The sequence below is a fragment of the Bos javanicus genome, chromosome 8 (assembly GCF_032452875.1).
Source record: "Bos javanicus breed banteng chromosome 8, ARS-OSU_banteng_1.0, whole genome shotgun sequence".
Classification (NCBI taxonomy): domain Eukaryota; kingdom Metazoa; phylum Chordata; class Mammalia; order Artiodactyla; family Bovidae; genus Bos; species Bos javanicus.
Genome location: NC_083875.1, coordinates 2102404 through 2118712, shown reverse-complemented (window position 1 = coordinate 2118712; position 16309 = coordinate 2102404). Strand labels below are relative to the sequence as shown.

The window sequence follows — 16309 nt, the reverse complement described above, 5'->3', positions numbered from 1 at the left end:
AAGACTATTCAACATTTGTCTGCCTCCCTTTCCTCACCTGTGAACAATGGGATTATAAATGTATCTAATTAATAATGCCTTGAAGTGGTAATCAGAGTCAAAAATGATAATGCTTGTGAAGTGCTTAGTGTATAATACTTATTAAGTACTCAGTATACCCAATATATGTTAAGTATTATCAATATATCACTTTACTATGCTAATATAAGTATATTATCTTTATAATTGCTCTTTCTGTAGTAGAAGATGATTGCAAACCACTGTGTGTGGGCATGTATATGTATATATAATAGATTGCTGACTCATGATTCCTCTTCTACTACTTGCATACAGGTGTATAATAAATACTTGTTGAGTTGAATTTTTTTATTTTTTATTTTTATTTTTTAACAATACAATATTGTATTGGTTTTGCCATATATCAAAATGAATCCGCCACAGGTATACATGTGTTCCCCATCCTGAACCCTCCTCCCTCCTCCCTCCCCATGTTGAGTTGAATTTTAATTGAACACGATTTATCAAAAATCTGTCTCAAGTCAATTAGTATTGGTACCCCGTACTCTTGCCTGGAAAATCTCATGGACGGAGAAGCCTGGTGGGCTGCAGTCCATGGGGTCACTAAGAGTTGGACACGACTGAGCAACTTCACTTTCACTTTTCACTTTCATGCATTGGAGAAGGAAGTGGCAACCCACTCCAGTGTTCTTGCCTGGAGAATCCCAGGGACGGGGAGCCTGGTGGGCTGCCGTCTCTGGAGTCGCACAGAGTCAGACATGACTGAAATGACTTAGCAGCAGCAGCATGGTCACCTGAAAGTGGAATTATCTTATATAACTTGTGTGCCTTTGTTGATTTAAATGATCACTGTTAAACTGTTCTATGAATCAGATATCTAGCAAAATCATAGTTTTATTACTTTAAATGTTCATGAGATGAGAGGGAAGTGTCATATATCCTCTGACTTTTAACGGAATATCCATATGAGCAAATAATCTTAAGGAAACAGAGATGTGGATTTAACTGTTACTACCAAGAGAATACATTAGTAAGCAAGAAAGCCAGTTAAAAATTGGCAGTTAAAGGCCACTAATATAGGACATAGCTACAACCTCTGAAGTGTGGGTGTTTTACAAGACTCCTTTGTTACAAATAACATTTTCAAGCACAAATTTATGGTGCAGTGTGCTATTGTTTTTGACAGCTACTGGAGAAGAAAGAATCAGTTCAGTTCAGTTCAGTCGCTCAGTCGTGTCTGACTCTTTGCGACCCCATGAATTGCAGCACGCCAGGCCTCGCTGTTCATCACCAACTCCCGGAGTTCACTCAGACTCATGTGCATCAAGTCAGTGATGCCATCCAGCCATCTCATCCTCTGTCGTCCCCTTCTCCTCCTGCCCTCAATCCCTCCCAGCATCAGAGTCTTTTCCAATAGGTCAACTCTTCGCATGAGGTGGCCAAAGTACTGGAGTTTCAGCTTTAGCATCATTCCTTCCAAAGAAATCCCAGGGCTGATCTCCTTCAAAATGGACTGGTTGGATCTCCTTGCAGTCCAAGGGACTCTCAAGAGTCTTCTCCAACACCACAGTTCAAAAGCATCAATTCTTCGGCGCTCAGCCTTCTTCACAGTCCAACTCTCACATCCATACATGACCACAGGAAAAACCATAGCCTTGACTAGACGTATCTTTGTTGGCAAAGTAATGTCTCTGCTTTTGAATATGCTGTCTAGGTTGGTCATAACTTTCCTTCCAAGGAGTAAGCGTCTTTTAATTTCATGGCTACAGTCACCATCTGCAGTGATTTTGGAGCCCAGAAAAATAAAGTCTAACACTGTTTCCACTGTTTCTCCATCTATTTCCCATGAAGTGATGGGACCGGATGCCACGATCTTTGTTTTCTGAATGTTGAGTTTAAGCCAACTTTTTCACTCTCCACTTTCACCTTCATCAAGAGGCTTTTGAGTTCCTCTTCACTTTCTGCCATAAGGGTGGTATCATCTGCATATCTGAAGTTATTGATATTTCTCCCGGCAATCTTGATTCCATCTTGTGCTTCCTCCAGCCCAGTGTTTCTCATGATGTACTCTGCATATAAGTTAAATAAGCAGGGTGACAATATACAGCCTTGACGTACTCCTTTTCCTATTTGGAACCAGTCTGTTGTTCCATGTCCAGTTCTAACTGTTGCTTCCTGACCTGCATACAGGTTTCTCAAGAGGCAGATCAGGTGATCTGGTATTCCCATCTCTTTCAGAATTTTCCACAGTTTATTGTGATCCACACAGTCGAAGAAAGAATGACTTCAGTCAATCTCTCTGAGTTTCTTTTTTCCCATACCAACAGTTAGGACAGACAAATAGATAGTCTCAAGGCTGAAGCACTGGAATTCAACTCAGTTCAGTTCAGTCACTCAGTCGTGTCCAACTCTTATGACCCCATGGACTGCAGCACGCCAGACCTCCCTGTCCACCACCAACTCTTGGAGTTTACTCAAACTCATGTCCTTTGAGTCCGTGATGCCATCCAACCATCTCATCCTCTGTCGTCCCCTTCTCCTCCCACATTCAGTTTTTCCCAGCATCAGGGTCTTTTCCAAAGAGTCAGGAATTTAGCTAGCCAGCAACAAAAGAAAATACTCAAGCCTGATATACATAGAATATGTAACATGGAAAGAAAAGAGGGCAGATGATGGCTACTAGTAACAAGAGTGTTTGACAGACATGCTTAGTAAATAAGTGGTATCTCGTTATGTACCCACCACTTAGATTTCATTCTTCACCAGAAATGTTCTGTTCTTCTTATGATTTTTCTGCTATATATCTGCATTTGATTAATTCTAGGAGAAAGCTTGTCCAGAGAAATGATAAATAAGTTGGTAAGATTGGGAAGAAATTAACATAAGAGAAATTTGATGAATGGACAATTTAGATTTTAGTACAGTTTATTTGGCAGTATAATTGTGACTGAAAAAGAAAAAAAATGTATTCTGATTAATGGCTAGGTATTTTTTTAATTGAAAATTTCACGTCTTTTCTAACTTTCCCCCCACCTCTTTCAATTTAAGCTTATTGCAGAAGAATTTTGTCTAAAAACATTTTCCAAGTTTGGAGCACAACCTCTACCAGGTAAGTGGAATTTAACATGAATCCTTTCCTGTGTTTGTGATAATCAAATACAGTATGTGTTTGATACTAATTATATTGGAGATATTTGTAGATAAAATAAGTTGGGGTAGTTGTATGATAAATCTAATCCAGAGGAAATGAATCTAAAAATTTTTAATTATATGTGATGAGTTAATAACAAAGTTTCCATTTTATCTGCCTTCATTTAAATGAATTCTGTTTTGAAATCTTATTTCTTATTCAAGTGTTCAGCTTATATTCTGAGAATATTGTTATGAAATGTTATATAATGCCCTAAGTGCAAATACTTTTTTTTAATTAATTTTTTTTTAAGTTTTTGATTGTACTGGGTCTCACTGGCTTTAGTTGCAGCAGTAGTTGTGGAGCATGGGCTTAGTTGCCCCGAGGTGTGTAGAATCTTCCCCGACCACAGATAAAACCCATGTCCTCTTCATTGACAGGCAGATTCCTATCTTCTGTACCACCAGGGAAGCTCCAGTGCAAATCTTTATGTAAAATAATTTTCTTTAAGAAATATTTAATATTGTAAAATACTTTAAAAGTAAATCGGTGTGAAGTCAGACACCTTAGCAAGGATAATTATTCTTTTAAATATGGGACATCAGCAGTGGAGTATTTTTTGGATTGTCAGCATGGTTATATATTGTTTATGTATATATCTTTTTGAGAGGGAAATCATTTATTCCCCATGGAATGATTTCAGATGGATTTCTGAAATCCGTGGAAGTTATTAAGACTTGAAGATTGTGGTTTTTTAAGCATAATGCTTTGCATGTCTTACTCCATTGTGAGTATAAATACATTAATAAAAATGAATTCCATATCATAAAGCTTGAGTCCATAACAGCTGGACATGGAGTGGCAGTGTGCTCTTGGGAAGGCCAGATGTGTCAGCTCTTCTTAAACACCTCTAAGCCGACAGAAGCTGGCCATCCTGACAGTCAGCCCAGTAGGAACCACATTCATGAGACAGACACAAGGCAGGGTCAGCATGTCCCTCCTGGCGCTCTTGTCTCATGACAAGTCACATCTTCATCAAAGCCTCCTTGTCACACAGACAGGAATCCCTGGGTCAGCACGGTCTTCCCAGTGGGTGAGCCTCCCAGGCAGTGGAGCGGGGTACCCTAGTGGGAGGAGCTGGCTGGAGGAGTGTGTGACTCAAGGTGCTAACATAGGAGCTGTCGAGCCCCTTGTGGACTCCCTTCCTGGCAGGAAGCTTCCTCCTCCTGGGAGGCGCACCTCTGAAGTGGGGAATACTCAGAAGCCAGATGAGAGCTGAGTAGCCCTCCTTCTTCTCTAGGGGGTGCAGGGTACTGTTCCTGTGGTCTCCTGGGACCCCTCCTGTTTGTGCTTTGGTGCCTCTTGCCCCTTTTCTGGCACGCATGTGGTTATGTTAATATATGCAGCCAGGTTCCAGTGGTGTGGCTGTGTACCTGTCTTCAAAAAGAAGCTTACAATTCTCAGAGGCAAAATTTTTTTCCTCACATTTCCTAATTCCTGTCACATTACAATTGAAGTATGTGTTTAGAAAAACTTATTCTCAGGTCTTCTACACATGTTAATTGTGAATATAAACTGCCAGTCAAATGGCTAATGTTGCTTTTATTTTTATAAGCATTCACTAAATTGAGTAATATGTCATTATAAAAATCAAAAAGAAGAAATAAAAATTACTCTTAATACATTTATTTGGTATATATATTTCAATAACAGATGCATAATGATTGGAAATTGGGGTTGTGTTATAAAGAAAGATTTTTTTTTTTAATTCACAATATTATATCTTGATCATTTTCTAATGCAGTTAAACATTCTTTGAAGAACAGAGCTTAATGGTAGTATTTCCTTGTAAACTCCTAGTTAAATTCTTTTCTCCATTCCCCTCCTAAAGAAGAAGCATAGTGGTTGACAGAGATCGATCACGTGGTTCTCAGACAGGGTATAACCCTGGGGTGGAGGGCAGACTGGGTGGGGAGTAGGGCTGAGCAGGGAGAAGGAGTCAGGGAGGAAAGGACTTCAGGAAGACCTAATGGCATCCCACTCCAGTACTCTTGCCTGGAAAATCCCATGGACGGAGGAGCCTGGTAGGCTGCAGTCCATGGGGTCTCGAAGAGTCGGACACGACTGAGCGACTTCACTTTCACTTTCCTTAATGCAGCTGGGACTCTTTGACCTCCTTTAGTCTCTTTGAGGGAGAAGGAAATGGCAACCCACTCCAGTATTCTTGCCTGGAGAATCCCATGGACAGGGGAGCCTAGTGGGCTGCCATCTGTGGGGTCGCACAGAGTTGGACATGACTGAAGCGACTTAGCATGCATGCACGCATTGGAGAAGGAACCGGCAGCCCGCTCCAGTATTCTTGCCCAGAGAATCCCAGGGACAGGGGAGCCTGGTGGGCTGCCGTCTATGGGGTCGCAGAGTCGGACACGACTGAAGCGACTTAGCAGCAGCAGTCTCTTTGAGGAATGTGAAGTGTAGACTTCCATTTTCATTACTTTAGTCTTAACAGTTTATCTTCAGTTTGCCATTGTTCTAAGACTAAACCCTGTCTAGGCTTCAGTAAAACTTTAATATTGATATATAATGCTGAATGTGTATATATTTTTGTGGTTCTCTGATTAGTTTTTTGACATCAATTAATAAACATTGTCCTTTTTGTAATTTTTTAATTGAAGGATAATTGCTTTACAGAATTTTGTTGTTTTCTGTCAAACCTCAACATGAATCAGCCATAGGTATACAGATATCCCCTCCCTCTTAAATCTCCCTCCCACCTCCCTCCCCATCCCACCCTTCTAGATTGATACAGAGCCCCTGTAAACATTGTTCTTGATATACGTTGTTCTCTGAACATCTTGACCAGTTTCTACACCTACCAGCAGTGCATAAATGTACTCGTTTCCTGGGACCCTAAGCTATAGTGATTCTTTTAAAGTACCTGTTTTTCAGTGGGTCTGTAGGTGCAGGCATTACTCAGACTATATAAGAAGCAAATATTAATTCTCATAGTGATGGAATTATTGTTTAACAGTTGCTCTTGAAGTTTATGTTCTGATTTTGAGAGTAATTTCTAAGATATGGAAAATTCTTTATAAAATTTATTTTTAACGTCTTTATTGAAATGTAACCCACATAAAATTCAGTTTACCCATTTAAAGTCAATGATTCAGTGTGCTTTAGTATATTCACAGACGTGTACAATCATCATCCACCATCAGTTTTAGGGGTGTGCTTTTTCTATATGAGAAATTTCAGCATCTTAGAGGAGTGTCGCTTCTTGCTTCTTTCAGAAAGTGGCTTTAGTGTAAAATAGTCACTATGAAGGCATTGACACGTGGTAAGGAGTGAAGGAGATGTTTAGTGAAGGGTCTCAAACTGAACACTGTCAGTGATTATGAACATGAAAAAGTTCTGTGTTGAAGAATTTTGAAATTGAAGATTTAACACTAAGAACTCTGAAAATAATTCTTTGTATTATTTTCTCATGTAGCTAAAAGACCAGCTTCAGGACAAAGCTTGGCTTCTATTATGTCTGCTCAGAAAATTACAAAGCCTGCTGCTAAATATGGAATACCGTTAACAAATAAGAAATATATAGATAAAAAATTGCATGAAAGGAAGCCACTCCAGAAATATAAACAGGTATGATGTGGTGATGATATTACAAACTGTATATTAGTAATGTTCAATTTGACCTTATTTTATTGCAGCTCAGTTCAGTTAATCTTTATGTCTATAGGATTGTTTTTATTGAGTTATTAAAGAGCATTGCTGTTCTCTGCTTCACCAGTCTTCTAAAACTTAGGACACTTACAGAAGTCATGAAGAGACATTAAGTAGATAGATTAAGTAAAGTATTTGGTGCATTAAAAAGAAAGTGACATTATAAATGAAATCACTGTTGAATAACCTAAGCAGAACCATTTGTTTTTGTGCATAAAATAAATAAACATCTGAGATAAACATCATAAAGATCTGGGAAAAATTTGAATTTAAGGATTCATATGAGATAATTAAATATGTGGAGGGATATGACCTTGTGGTCTGTCATGTTTCAAAAGAAAATTAAGGCCTGTAGCATTTAGGTGCTGTGCCTAAAAACATAGATTAGTTGCAAGAATTTGTCATTTTTCTTCCATGTCTGTAGCTGCTGTATTCTCTGGAATATGGGACCTGTTGGTTTTGCTCTGTGTCTGCACATACATGTACACAAATGCTCAGAAAAAAGTTTCGGTACATAGGTGTGCTATAAGACAAACCTCACAGTAGGGGAGTTCTTTGTCTTTAGCATGCATGATGTGTGCACTGTCCAGCCCCAGGGTCTTGAGCAGGGCAGTGAAGGGTAAATTTCCAGCTGAAGGGCACTGTGACAGCTGGCACCCTGGGTTTGTGGATTTTACTTTTTTGTTGTGTTTGTTGTTTTTGTTCAGTTGCCAAGTTGTGTCCAACACTAGTGACCCCATGTACTGCAGCACACCAGGCTTTCCTGTCCCTCCCTATCTCTTGGAGTTTGCCCAAGTTCATGCCCACTGAATCAGTGATGCCATCCAACCTCATCCTCTGTCGCCCCCTTTAGCTCCTGCCCAGCATCAGGGTCTTTTCTAATGAGTTGTCTCTTCGTATTAGGTGGCCAGAGTATTGGATCTTCAGCTTCAGCATCACTCCTTCCAATGAATATTCAGGGTTGATTTCCTTTAGGATGGACTGGTTGGATCTCCTTGCAGTCCAAGGGACTCTCAAGAGTCTTCTCCAGCACCACAATTCGAAGGCATCAATTTTTTGGCACTCAGCCTCCTTTATGATCCATCTCTCACATCCGTACATGACTGCTGGAAAAACCATAGCTTTCACTATACAGACCTTTGTCGGCAAGGTGATGTCTTTGCTTTTTAATACACTTTTTTTTGTCATAGCTTTCCTGCCAAGAAGCAATTGTCTTCTTATTTCATGGCTGCAGTTACCATCTGCAGCAGTCTTAGAGCCCAAGAAGAGGAAATCTGTCACTGCATCCATGTTTTTCCCTTCTGTTTGCCATGAAGTGATGGGACTGGATGCCATGATCTTAGTTTTCTTAATATTGAGTTCTAAGCCAGCTTTTCCACTCTCTTCTTCCACCCTCATCAGAAGACCTTTTTAGTACCTCTTCACTTTCTGCCATTAAAGTGGTATCTGCATATCTGAGGTTGTTGATATTTCTCCTGGCAATCTTGATTCCAGCTTGTAACTCATCCATCCCAGCATTTCACATGATGTGCTCTGTATATAAGTTAAATAAACAGGGTGACAATAAACAGCCTTGTCATACTCCTTTCTCAATTTTGAAGCAGTCTGTTGTTCCATATAAGGTTCTAACAATTGCTTCTTGACCCGCAAACAGGTTTTTCAGGAGACAGGTAAGATGGTCTGGTATTCCCATCCCCTTAAGAGTTTCCACAGTTTTTTAATGATCCACACAATCAAAGGTGTTAGCATAGTCAATGAAACAGAAGTAGATGTTTTTCTGGAATTCTCTTGCTTTCTGTATGATACAGTGAATGTTGACAATTTGATCTCTGGTTCCTCTGCCTTTCCTAAACCTAGTTTGAACAACTGAACACTCTTGGTTCACATAATGCTGAAGCCTGGCTTGAAGGATTTTGAGCATAACCTTATTAGTATGGGAGATGAGTGCAATTGTCTGGTAGTTTGAACATCCTTTAGTAGTGCCTTTCTTGGAAATTGGGATGAAGATTGAACTTTTCAGTCCTGTGACCACTTCTGGGTTTTCCAAAATTGCTGATATATTGAGTGTAACACTTTAATAATGTCATCTTTTAGGATTTTAAATAGCCTGCTGGAATTCCATCACCTCCACTTGCTTTATTGGCAGCAGTGCTTCCTAAGGCCCTCTTAATTTCATACTCCACAATGTCTGGCTCTGGGTGAGTGACCAAACCATCGTGGTTATCAGGGTCATTAAGGTCTTTTTTAAATGGTTCTTTTGTGTATTCTTGCCATCTTTTCTTGATCTCTTTTGCTTCTATTAGATCTTTACCATTTCTGTCCTTTATTGTGCCCATCTTTGGATAAAATGTACCTTTGATATCTCCAGTTTCTTGAAGAGATCTCAGGTCTTTCCCTGTCTGTTTTCTCCTCTGTTTCTTTACATTGTTCATTGAAAAAGGCCTTCTTGTATCCCCTTGCTGTTCTCTGAAAGTCTGCATTTAGTATTGGTGTACCTTTCCCTTTCTCCTTTGCTTTTTGTTGCTCTTTTTTCCTCAGTTATTTGTAAAGCCTCCTCAGACAACCACTTTACCTTCTCACATTTCTTTTTCTTTGGGATGATTTTGTTTGTTGCCTCCTGTACACTGTTACAAACCTCTGTCCATAGTTCTTTAGGCACTCTGTTTACTAGATCTAATCCCTTGAATCTATTGTCACCCCCACTGTATATTCACGGGATTTGATTTAAGTTGTACCTGACTAGCCTCATGAATTTCCCTGCTTTCTTTAGTTTAAGCCTGAATTGTGCTATAAGGAGCTGATGATCTAAGCCACAGTCAACTTCAGGTCTTGTTTTTGCTGACTATATACAGCTTCTCCATCATCCGCTACAAAAAATACAATCAATCTGATTTCAGTATTGATCATTTGATGATGTCCATGTGTAAAGTCGTCTCTTGTGTTGTTGAAAAAGGGTGTTTGCTATGACCAGTGAGTTCCCTTGGCAGAATTCTATTAGCCTTTCCCCTGCTTCATTTTATACTCTAAGACCAAACTCCAGTTATCTCTTGACTTCCTGCTTTCACATTCCAGTCCCCTATGATAAACAGGACTTCTTTTTTTGGTGTTAGTTCTAGGAGGTCTTGATAGAACTGATCAGCTTCAGCTTCTTTGGTCGGGACATAGATGTGGATTACTGTGGTACTGAACGGTTTGCCTTGGAAGCAAACTGAGATCATTCTGTTGTTTTTGAGATTGCACTCAAGTACTACATTTGGAACTCTTTAGTTGGCTATGAGGGTACTCCATTTCTTCTGTTGGATTCTTACCCACAGTGGTAGATATCATGGTCATCTGAATTCAGTTCATCCTTTCCTGTCCATTTTTGTTCACTGATTTCTAAGATGTCATTGTTTACACTTGCCATTTCCTGCTTAACCACATCCAATTTACCTTGATTCATAGACCTAACATCCCAGGTTTCTATGCCGTACTGTTCCTTACAGCATCAGATTTTACTTTCATCCCCAGACATGTCCACAGGTGTCATTTCCTCTTTGGCCCAGCCACTTCATTCTATTAATAGTTATATAATCATACTATTAATAGTTACATCAGATCAGATCAGTCGCTCAGTCGTGTCCGACTCTTTGCGACCCCATGAATCGCAGCACGCCAGGCCTCCCTGCCCATCACCAACTCCTAGAGTTCATTCAAACTCACGTCCATCGAGTCAGTGATGCCATCCAGCCATCTCATCCTCTGTCATCCCCTTCTCCTTTTGCCCCCAGTCCCTCCCAGCATCAGAGTCTTTTCCAATGAGTCAACTCTTTGCATGAGGTGGCCAAAGTATTGGAGTTTCAGCTTCAGCATCATTCCTTCCAAAGAAATCCCAGGGCTGATCTCCTTCAGAATGGACTGGTTGGATCTCCTTGCAGTCCAAGGGACTCTCAAGAGTCTTCTCCAACACCACAGTCCAAAAGCATCAATTCTTCGGCGCTCAGCCTTCTTCACAGTCCAACTCTCACATCCATACGTGACCACAGGAAAAACCATAGCCTTGACTAGACAGACCTTTGTTGGCAAAGTAATGTCTCTGCTTTTGAATATGCTGTCTAGGTTGGTCATAACTTTCCTTCCAAGGAGTAAGCATCTTTTAATTTCATGGCTGCAGTCACCATCTGCAGTGATTTTGGAGCCCAGAAAAATAAGTCTGATACTGTTTCCACTGTTTCCCCATCTGTTTCCCATGAAGTGATGGGACCAGATGCCATGATCTTCGTTTTCTGAATGTTTAGCTTTAAGCCAACTTTTTCACTCTCCACTTTCACCTTCATCAAGAGGCTTTTGAGTTCCTCTTCACTTTCTGCCATAAGGGTGGTATCATCTGCATATCTGAGGTTATTGATATTTCTCCCAGCAATCTTGATTCCAGCTTGTGTTTCTTCCAGTCCAGCGTTTCTCATGATGTACTCTGCATATAAGTTAAATAAAACAGGGTGATATTATACAGCCTTGACATACTCCTTTTCCTATTTGGAACCAGTCTGTTGTTCCATGTCCAGTTCTAACTGTTGCTTCCTGACCTGCATACAGGTTTCTCAAGAGGCAGATCAGGTGGTTTGGTATTCCCATCTCTTTCAGAATTTTCCACAGTTTATTGTGATCCACACAGTCAAAGGCTTTGACATAGTCAATAAAGCAGAAATAGATGTTTTTCTGGAACTCTCTTGCTTTTTCCATGATCCAGCAGATGTTGGCAATTTGATCTCTGGTTCCTCTGCCTTTTCTAAAACCAGCTTGAACAACAGGAAGTTCATGGTTCACATATTGCTGAAGCCTGGCTTGGAGAATTTTAAGCATTACTTTGCTAGCGTGTGAGATGAGTGCAATTGTGCGGTAGTTTGAGCATTCTTTGGCATTGCCTTTCTTTGGGATTGGAATGAAAACTGACCTTTTCCAGTCCTATGGCCACTGCTGAGTTTCCCAAATTTGCTGGCATATTGAGTGCAGCACTTTCACAGCATCATCTTTCAGAATTTGAAATAGCTCAACTGGAATTCCATCACCTCCACTAGCTTTGTTCATAGTGATGCTTTCTAAGGCCCACTTGACTTCACATTCCAGGATGTCTGGCTCTAGGTCAGTGATCACACCATCGTGATTATCTGGGTCGTGAAGATCTTTTTTGTACAGTTCTTTTGTGTATTCTTGCCATCTTTTCTTAATATCTTCTGCTTCTGTTAGGTCCATACCATTTCTGTCCTTTATCGAGCCTGTCTTTGCATGAAATGTTCCCTTGGTATCTCTGATTTTCTTGAAGAGATCTCTAGTCTTTCCCATTCTGTTGTTTTCCTCTATTTCTTTGCATTGATCGCTGAAGAAGGCTTTCTTATCTCCTTGCTATTCTTTGGAACTCTGCATTCAGATGTTTATATCTTTGCTTTTCTCCTTTGCTTTTCGCTTCTCTTCTTTTCACAGCTATTTGTAAGGCCTCCCCAGACAGCCATTTTGCTTTTTTGCATTTCTTTTCCATGGGGATGGTTTTGATCCCTGTCTCCTGTACGATGTCACGAACCTCATTCCATAGCTCATCAGGCACTCTATCTATCAAATCTAGGCCCTTAAATCTATTTCTCAATTCCACTGTATAATCATAAGGGATTTGATTTAGGTCATACCTGAATGGTCTAGTGGTTTTCCCTACTTTCTTCAATTTAAGTCTGAATTTGGCAATAAGGAGTTCATGGTCTGAGCCACAGTCAGCTCCTGGTCTTGTTTTTGTTGACTGTATACAGCTTCTCCATCTTTGGCTGCAAAGAATATAATCAGTCTGATTTCGGTGTTGACCATCTGGTGATGTCCATGCATATAGTCTTCTCTTGTGTTGTTGGAAGAGGGTGTTTTTTATGACCAGTGCATTTTCTTGGCAAAACTCTATTAGTCTTTGCCCTGCTTCATTCTGTATTCCAAGGCTAAATTTGCCTGTTACTTCAGGTGTTTCTTGACTTCCTACTTTTGCATTCCAATCCCCTATAATGAAAAGGACATCTTTTTTGGGTGTTAGTTCTAAAAGGTCTTGTAGGTCTTCATAGAACCGTTCAACTTCAGCTTCTTCAGCATTACTGGTTGGGGCATAGACTTGGATTACTGTGATATTGAATGGTTTGCCTTGGAAACGAACAGAGTTCATTCTGTCGTTTTTGAGATTGCATCCAAGTACTGCATTTCGGAGTCTTTTGTTGACCACGATGGCTACTCCATTTCTTCTGAGGGATTCCTGCCCGCGATAGTAGATGTAATGGTCATCTGAGTTAAATTCACCCATTCCAGTCCATTTCAGTTCGCTGATTCCTAGAATGTTGACATTCACTCTTGCCATCTCTTGTTTGACCACTTCCAATCAGGCCTAAATGGATGAGTTCCATTATATCCTTTCGCCTTCTTTTCTTTAGTTACTACAAAGCACCCAGGACTCCTGGCATCTCCTTATTACGTAGTTTCTCAGCTCCCTGAGGCTCTGGTCCTACCGTGCTCCAGCCCCTGCCTCTGCAGAGCGCCCGAACTGTTCCTCAGAGACCTCAGCGAGTCCATGGTCAGCAAGATCCCCTGCGTTCTCAACTTGTCAAGATCTCTGCACCTTTTTTACTCTAAAACCTGGCTTGTTACACACATTGTTGTGCCGCTCTGTCAGGGACCATTTTCTCTCTGGTCCCTCAGTCCTGCTGGGTCTGGAGGAGGACGATCACGTTGTGTTCCTTGATGTCGTTGCTGGATTTGCCCTGGCTTCCTAAGCCCCGCCACCAGGCTTTGTGTCACATGCTGCTCCTCCCTCTTCGCGGCGATGTCACGGTTTTTGGTGACTTTAGTGTCTTGAGATGATGGTCCTTTTGGTGGTACACTGCCTTTTTGTTTTCTGATTGTTCTCTTTGATGATCTTGTTTCCTGCTTCACTTTGGATCTCTCCCCTATGGCATGCCATCACATTTGTCATCAGGAAGAACACCTACTTCCTAGTCTCAGTTACAGGGACCCCGCTCTTACCACTGCTTCCTGTGTTTCCAGCTTAGTCTCTGAGAACCCGCCTTGAAAACGTGTTTGTTCTGTTTGGATCCATGGATCTTTCCTGGTTTTATCATTGTTCATCCTGTCTTTGTTTTTATTTTCCTTTACCAGCTTTAATTTCATGTTCTCTCATTGTAATAGTTTCCAAAGCTTTTGACTGCTCCACCCAGTGGGTGTGGTTGGAGGAAACCTGCAGCTCTCTGGTCTCACTTGAGTTTAAACCTACAGTGTCAGGTGTGCACTGTCACTGCCCCCCGCCGCCCCCACCCCCCCATCATGTTTCTGCGGGCCAGTTCCTTTCCTACTTTCTAGATGGTTATCTCCTACCTTTCCTTGTTTATCCCCTCAGGGTGATGAACATTGCTTCCTATTTCACTGAGAAAAAAGAGCCAAGTAGATGAAAATTGCCCACACTCAGCAGCACTCCTGCCTGTCGGTCCTGCCTGTTGCCAGTCTCCTGCTTTCTTCCTTATACTTGGAGGATCTGTCTGTTTTGATCTAGAGTCGACCTTGCTGTTTGTATGCCATCTCTTACTATTATTTTTGCCTTTTAAAGGACTTCTCTTTCTCTTCTGTATCATATTTTTCCTCTGTCCTTAATCATTCCTGTTAGCAAACAAATGGGCTTCCTTGGTGGCTCAGAAGGTAAAGAATCTGCCTGCAATGCAGGAAACCCAAGTTCGATCCCTGGGTCGGGAAGATCCCCTCGAGATAAGAATGGTAACCCACTCCAGTATTCTTGCCTGGAGAATCCCGTGGACAGAGGAGCCTGGTGGGTGACTGTCCATATCATATCTTCAGTCTTGTTAAGAAAGCCCTTCCTTCCCTCCCATGTGTCCCTCCAGCCACTTCCCTGGATCTCTGCTCCTTTAATGGCAGAACTTCCTGAAGCCTTGTCTGAATGTCTCCACTTCCTTGTTTCCCATTCTCTCTTGAACCCCTTCTGCCCAGAGCTTGCTCTGTCACAGCTGTTGGGTCACTGCTCCTGGCAAGGACTTCTGGGAGCCCCAGTGGTTCCATCCAGTGGTCAGGTATCTTCTTCCTCTGCCTCAGCTTCAGTTCACTTGGTTACCCTTTCTTAAACTTTTTGTTCACTTGAGTCCAGAGTATCCCACTCTGCTGATCGTCTCCCTCACTGCCTACCTGCTCTTCTCGCCTCCTGTGTGAGTTCCTCCACACGTCCCTGACTCAGATGCTCAAGTGGTTCAGGAGGCCAGCCGTGGACATCCCCGGACAGCCTCACTCTCTGACAGCACCTCTAAACCCACACCCCGATCTGCATCTCGAGCCTGGAATCCTTTTCTGAGCTCCAGACCTGTCCTGTCCTTGCATGTCTAAGGGGTTCTGCTGGGCTTCTCAGCGCCAGTGTGTGTAACTGTGCGTTGTGTGTAACTGTGCGTGCCGGGCCGCATGGCCTCCCCAGGCTGTGGGTTCTTGTCTCACTACACACTATTAGAATCGCTCCTGACCCCTGGTCACTGTCACCATCATATCCTCTCCTCCTGCCTGCAGAGTCTGTGACTGCTGCTCACCACTCAGTCTCACCCTGGGCCAGGCTACCTTGCCCTCCTCAGTGTGTCCGCACTCAGCAGGCTCAGGGCAGCTCTGACAGCAGAGGGCAATCGTTGCCCTTTCCTGTTTGAGACTGCTAGTGCCCCTGCACGTCCTGAAAACTTTCTTTGTTCCAGTTCCTGTAATAATTACAGCTGTTTTCTAAAAGAAAAGGAGTGGTTATTAAGCCACCAGAGGGAGCTCCATGAATGTGCTTCAGTATTTTGGCTCTCATTTTAGCAAAAAAACACAAATCAACACATTTTCTTTTAGTATGGATGTTTTACATATTTCCTCTTCTTTGTAGATTGTGTTCTGAAAATACCTATGTGATCTCAGAGGAACACCTTTGGCATTTTTATTTCACAAATATTTGAGCATCTTATATCTGTGACAGTCTGGTGCACCGAGAGATAATTTTTCCCTCCATGTGACTTACCTAAGAGTACATAGGTGTCTTAGTTAAACTTTCTCTTGTTGCAGATGGTTGTATAATCTAGTTTAAAGCTAGTCATGTATAACGAGCTGCTGTTATCACTCAGGTTAATATTTTTAAGATTTTGAGTGTCGTGTTTTCACAGATGTTGAGACCAGTGCTAGATTTGTTAGGCAAGTGTTAACCTGCGAAACTTGTCAAAATGCAGGGCTCTGTGTCCAGAAATTACGATTCAGCAACTCTTGAGGATACATGTTTTTTGAAAATACCTTAATCAAGTTATCACTCACGTACTATAATTCATCCATTTAAAGTCTGAAATTAAATTATTTCCAATGGATTTGCAAGAATTGTGCAACCATCCCCATAATCAGTTTTAGAGCACTTCATTGTCTCCCCTCAAATCC

At 41.5% G+C, this 16309-nt stretch overlaps 1 protein-coding gene across 8 annotated transcripts in view; it reads left to right on the top strand.

Moving 5' to 3' along the window:
• The window catches only part of NEK1 (NIMA related kinase 1), a 132210-nt gene that overhangs the window by 19367 nt on the left and 96534 nt on the right, over positions 1-16309 (top strand). For all 8 annotated transcript variants that reach the window (XM_061424913.1, XM_061424911.1, XM_061424915.1 and 5 more), the window contains exons 10-11: positions 3067-3127; positions 6639-6790. In XM_061424913.1, coding sequence (XP_061280897.1) covers positions 3067-3127; positions 6639-6790 — 213 coding nt within the window. The remainder of the gene's footprint in view (positions 1-3066; positions 3128-6638; positions 6791-16309) is intronic.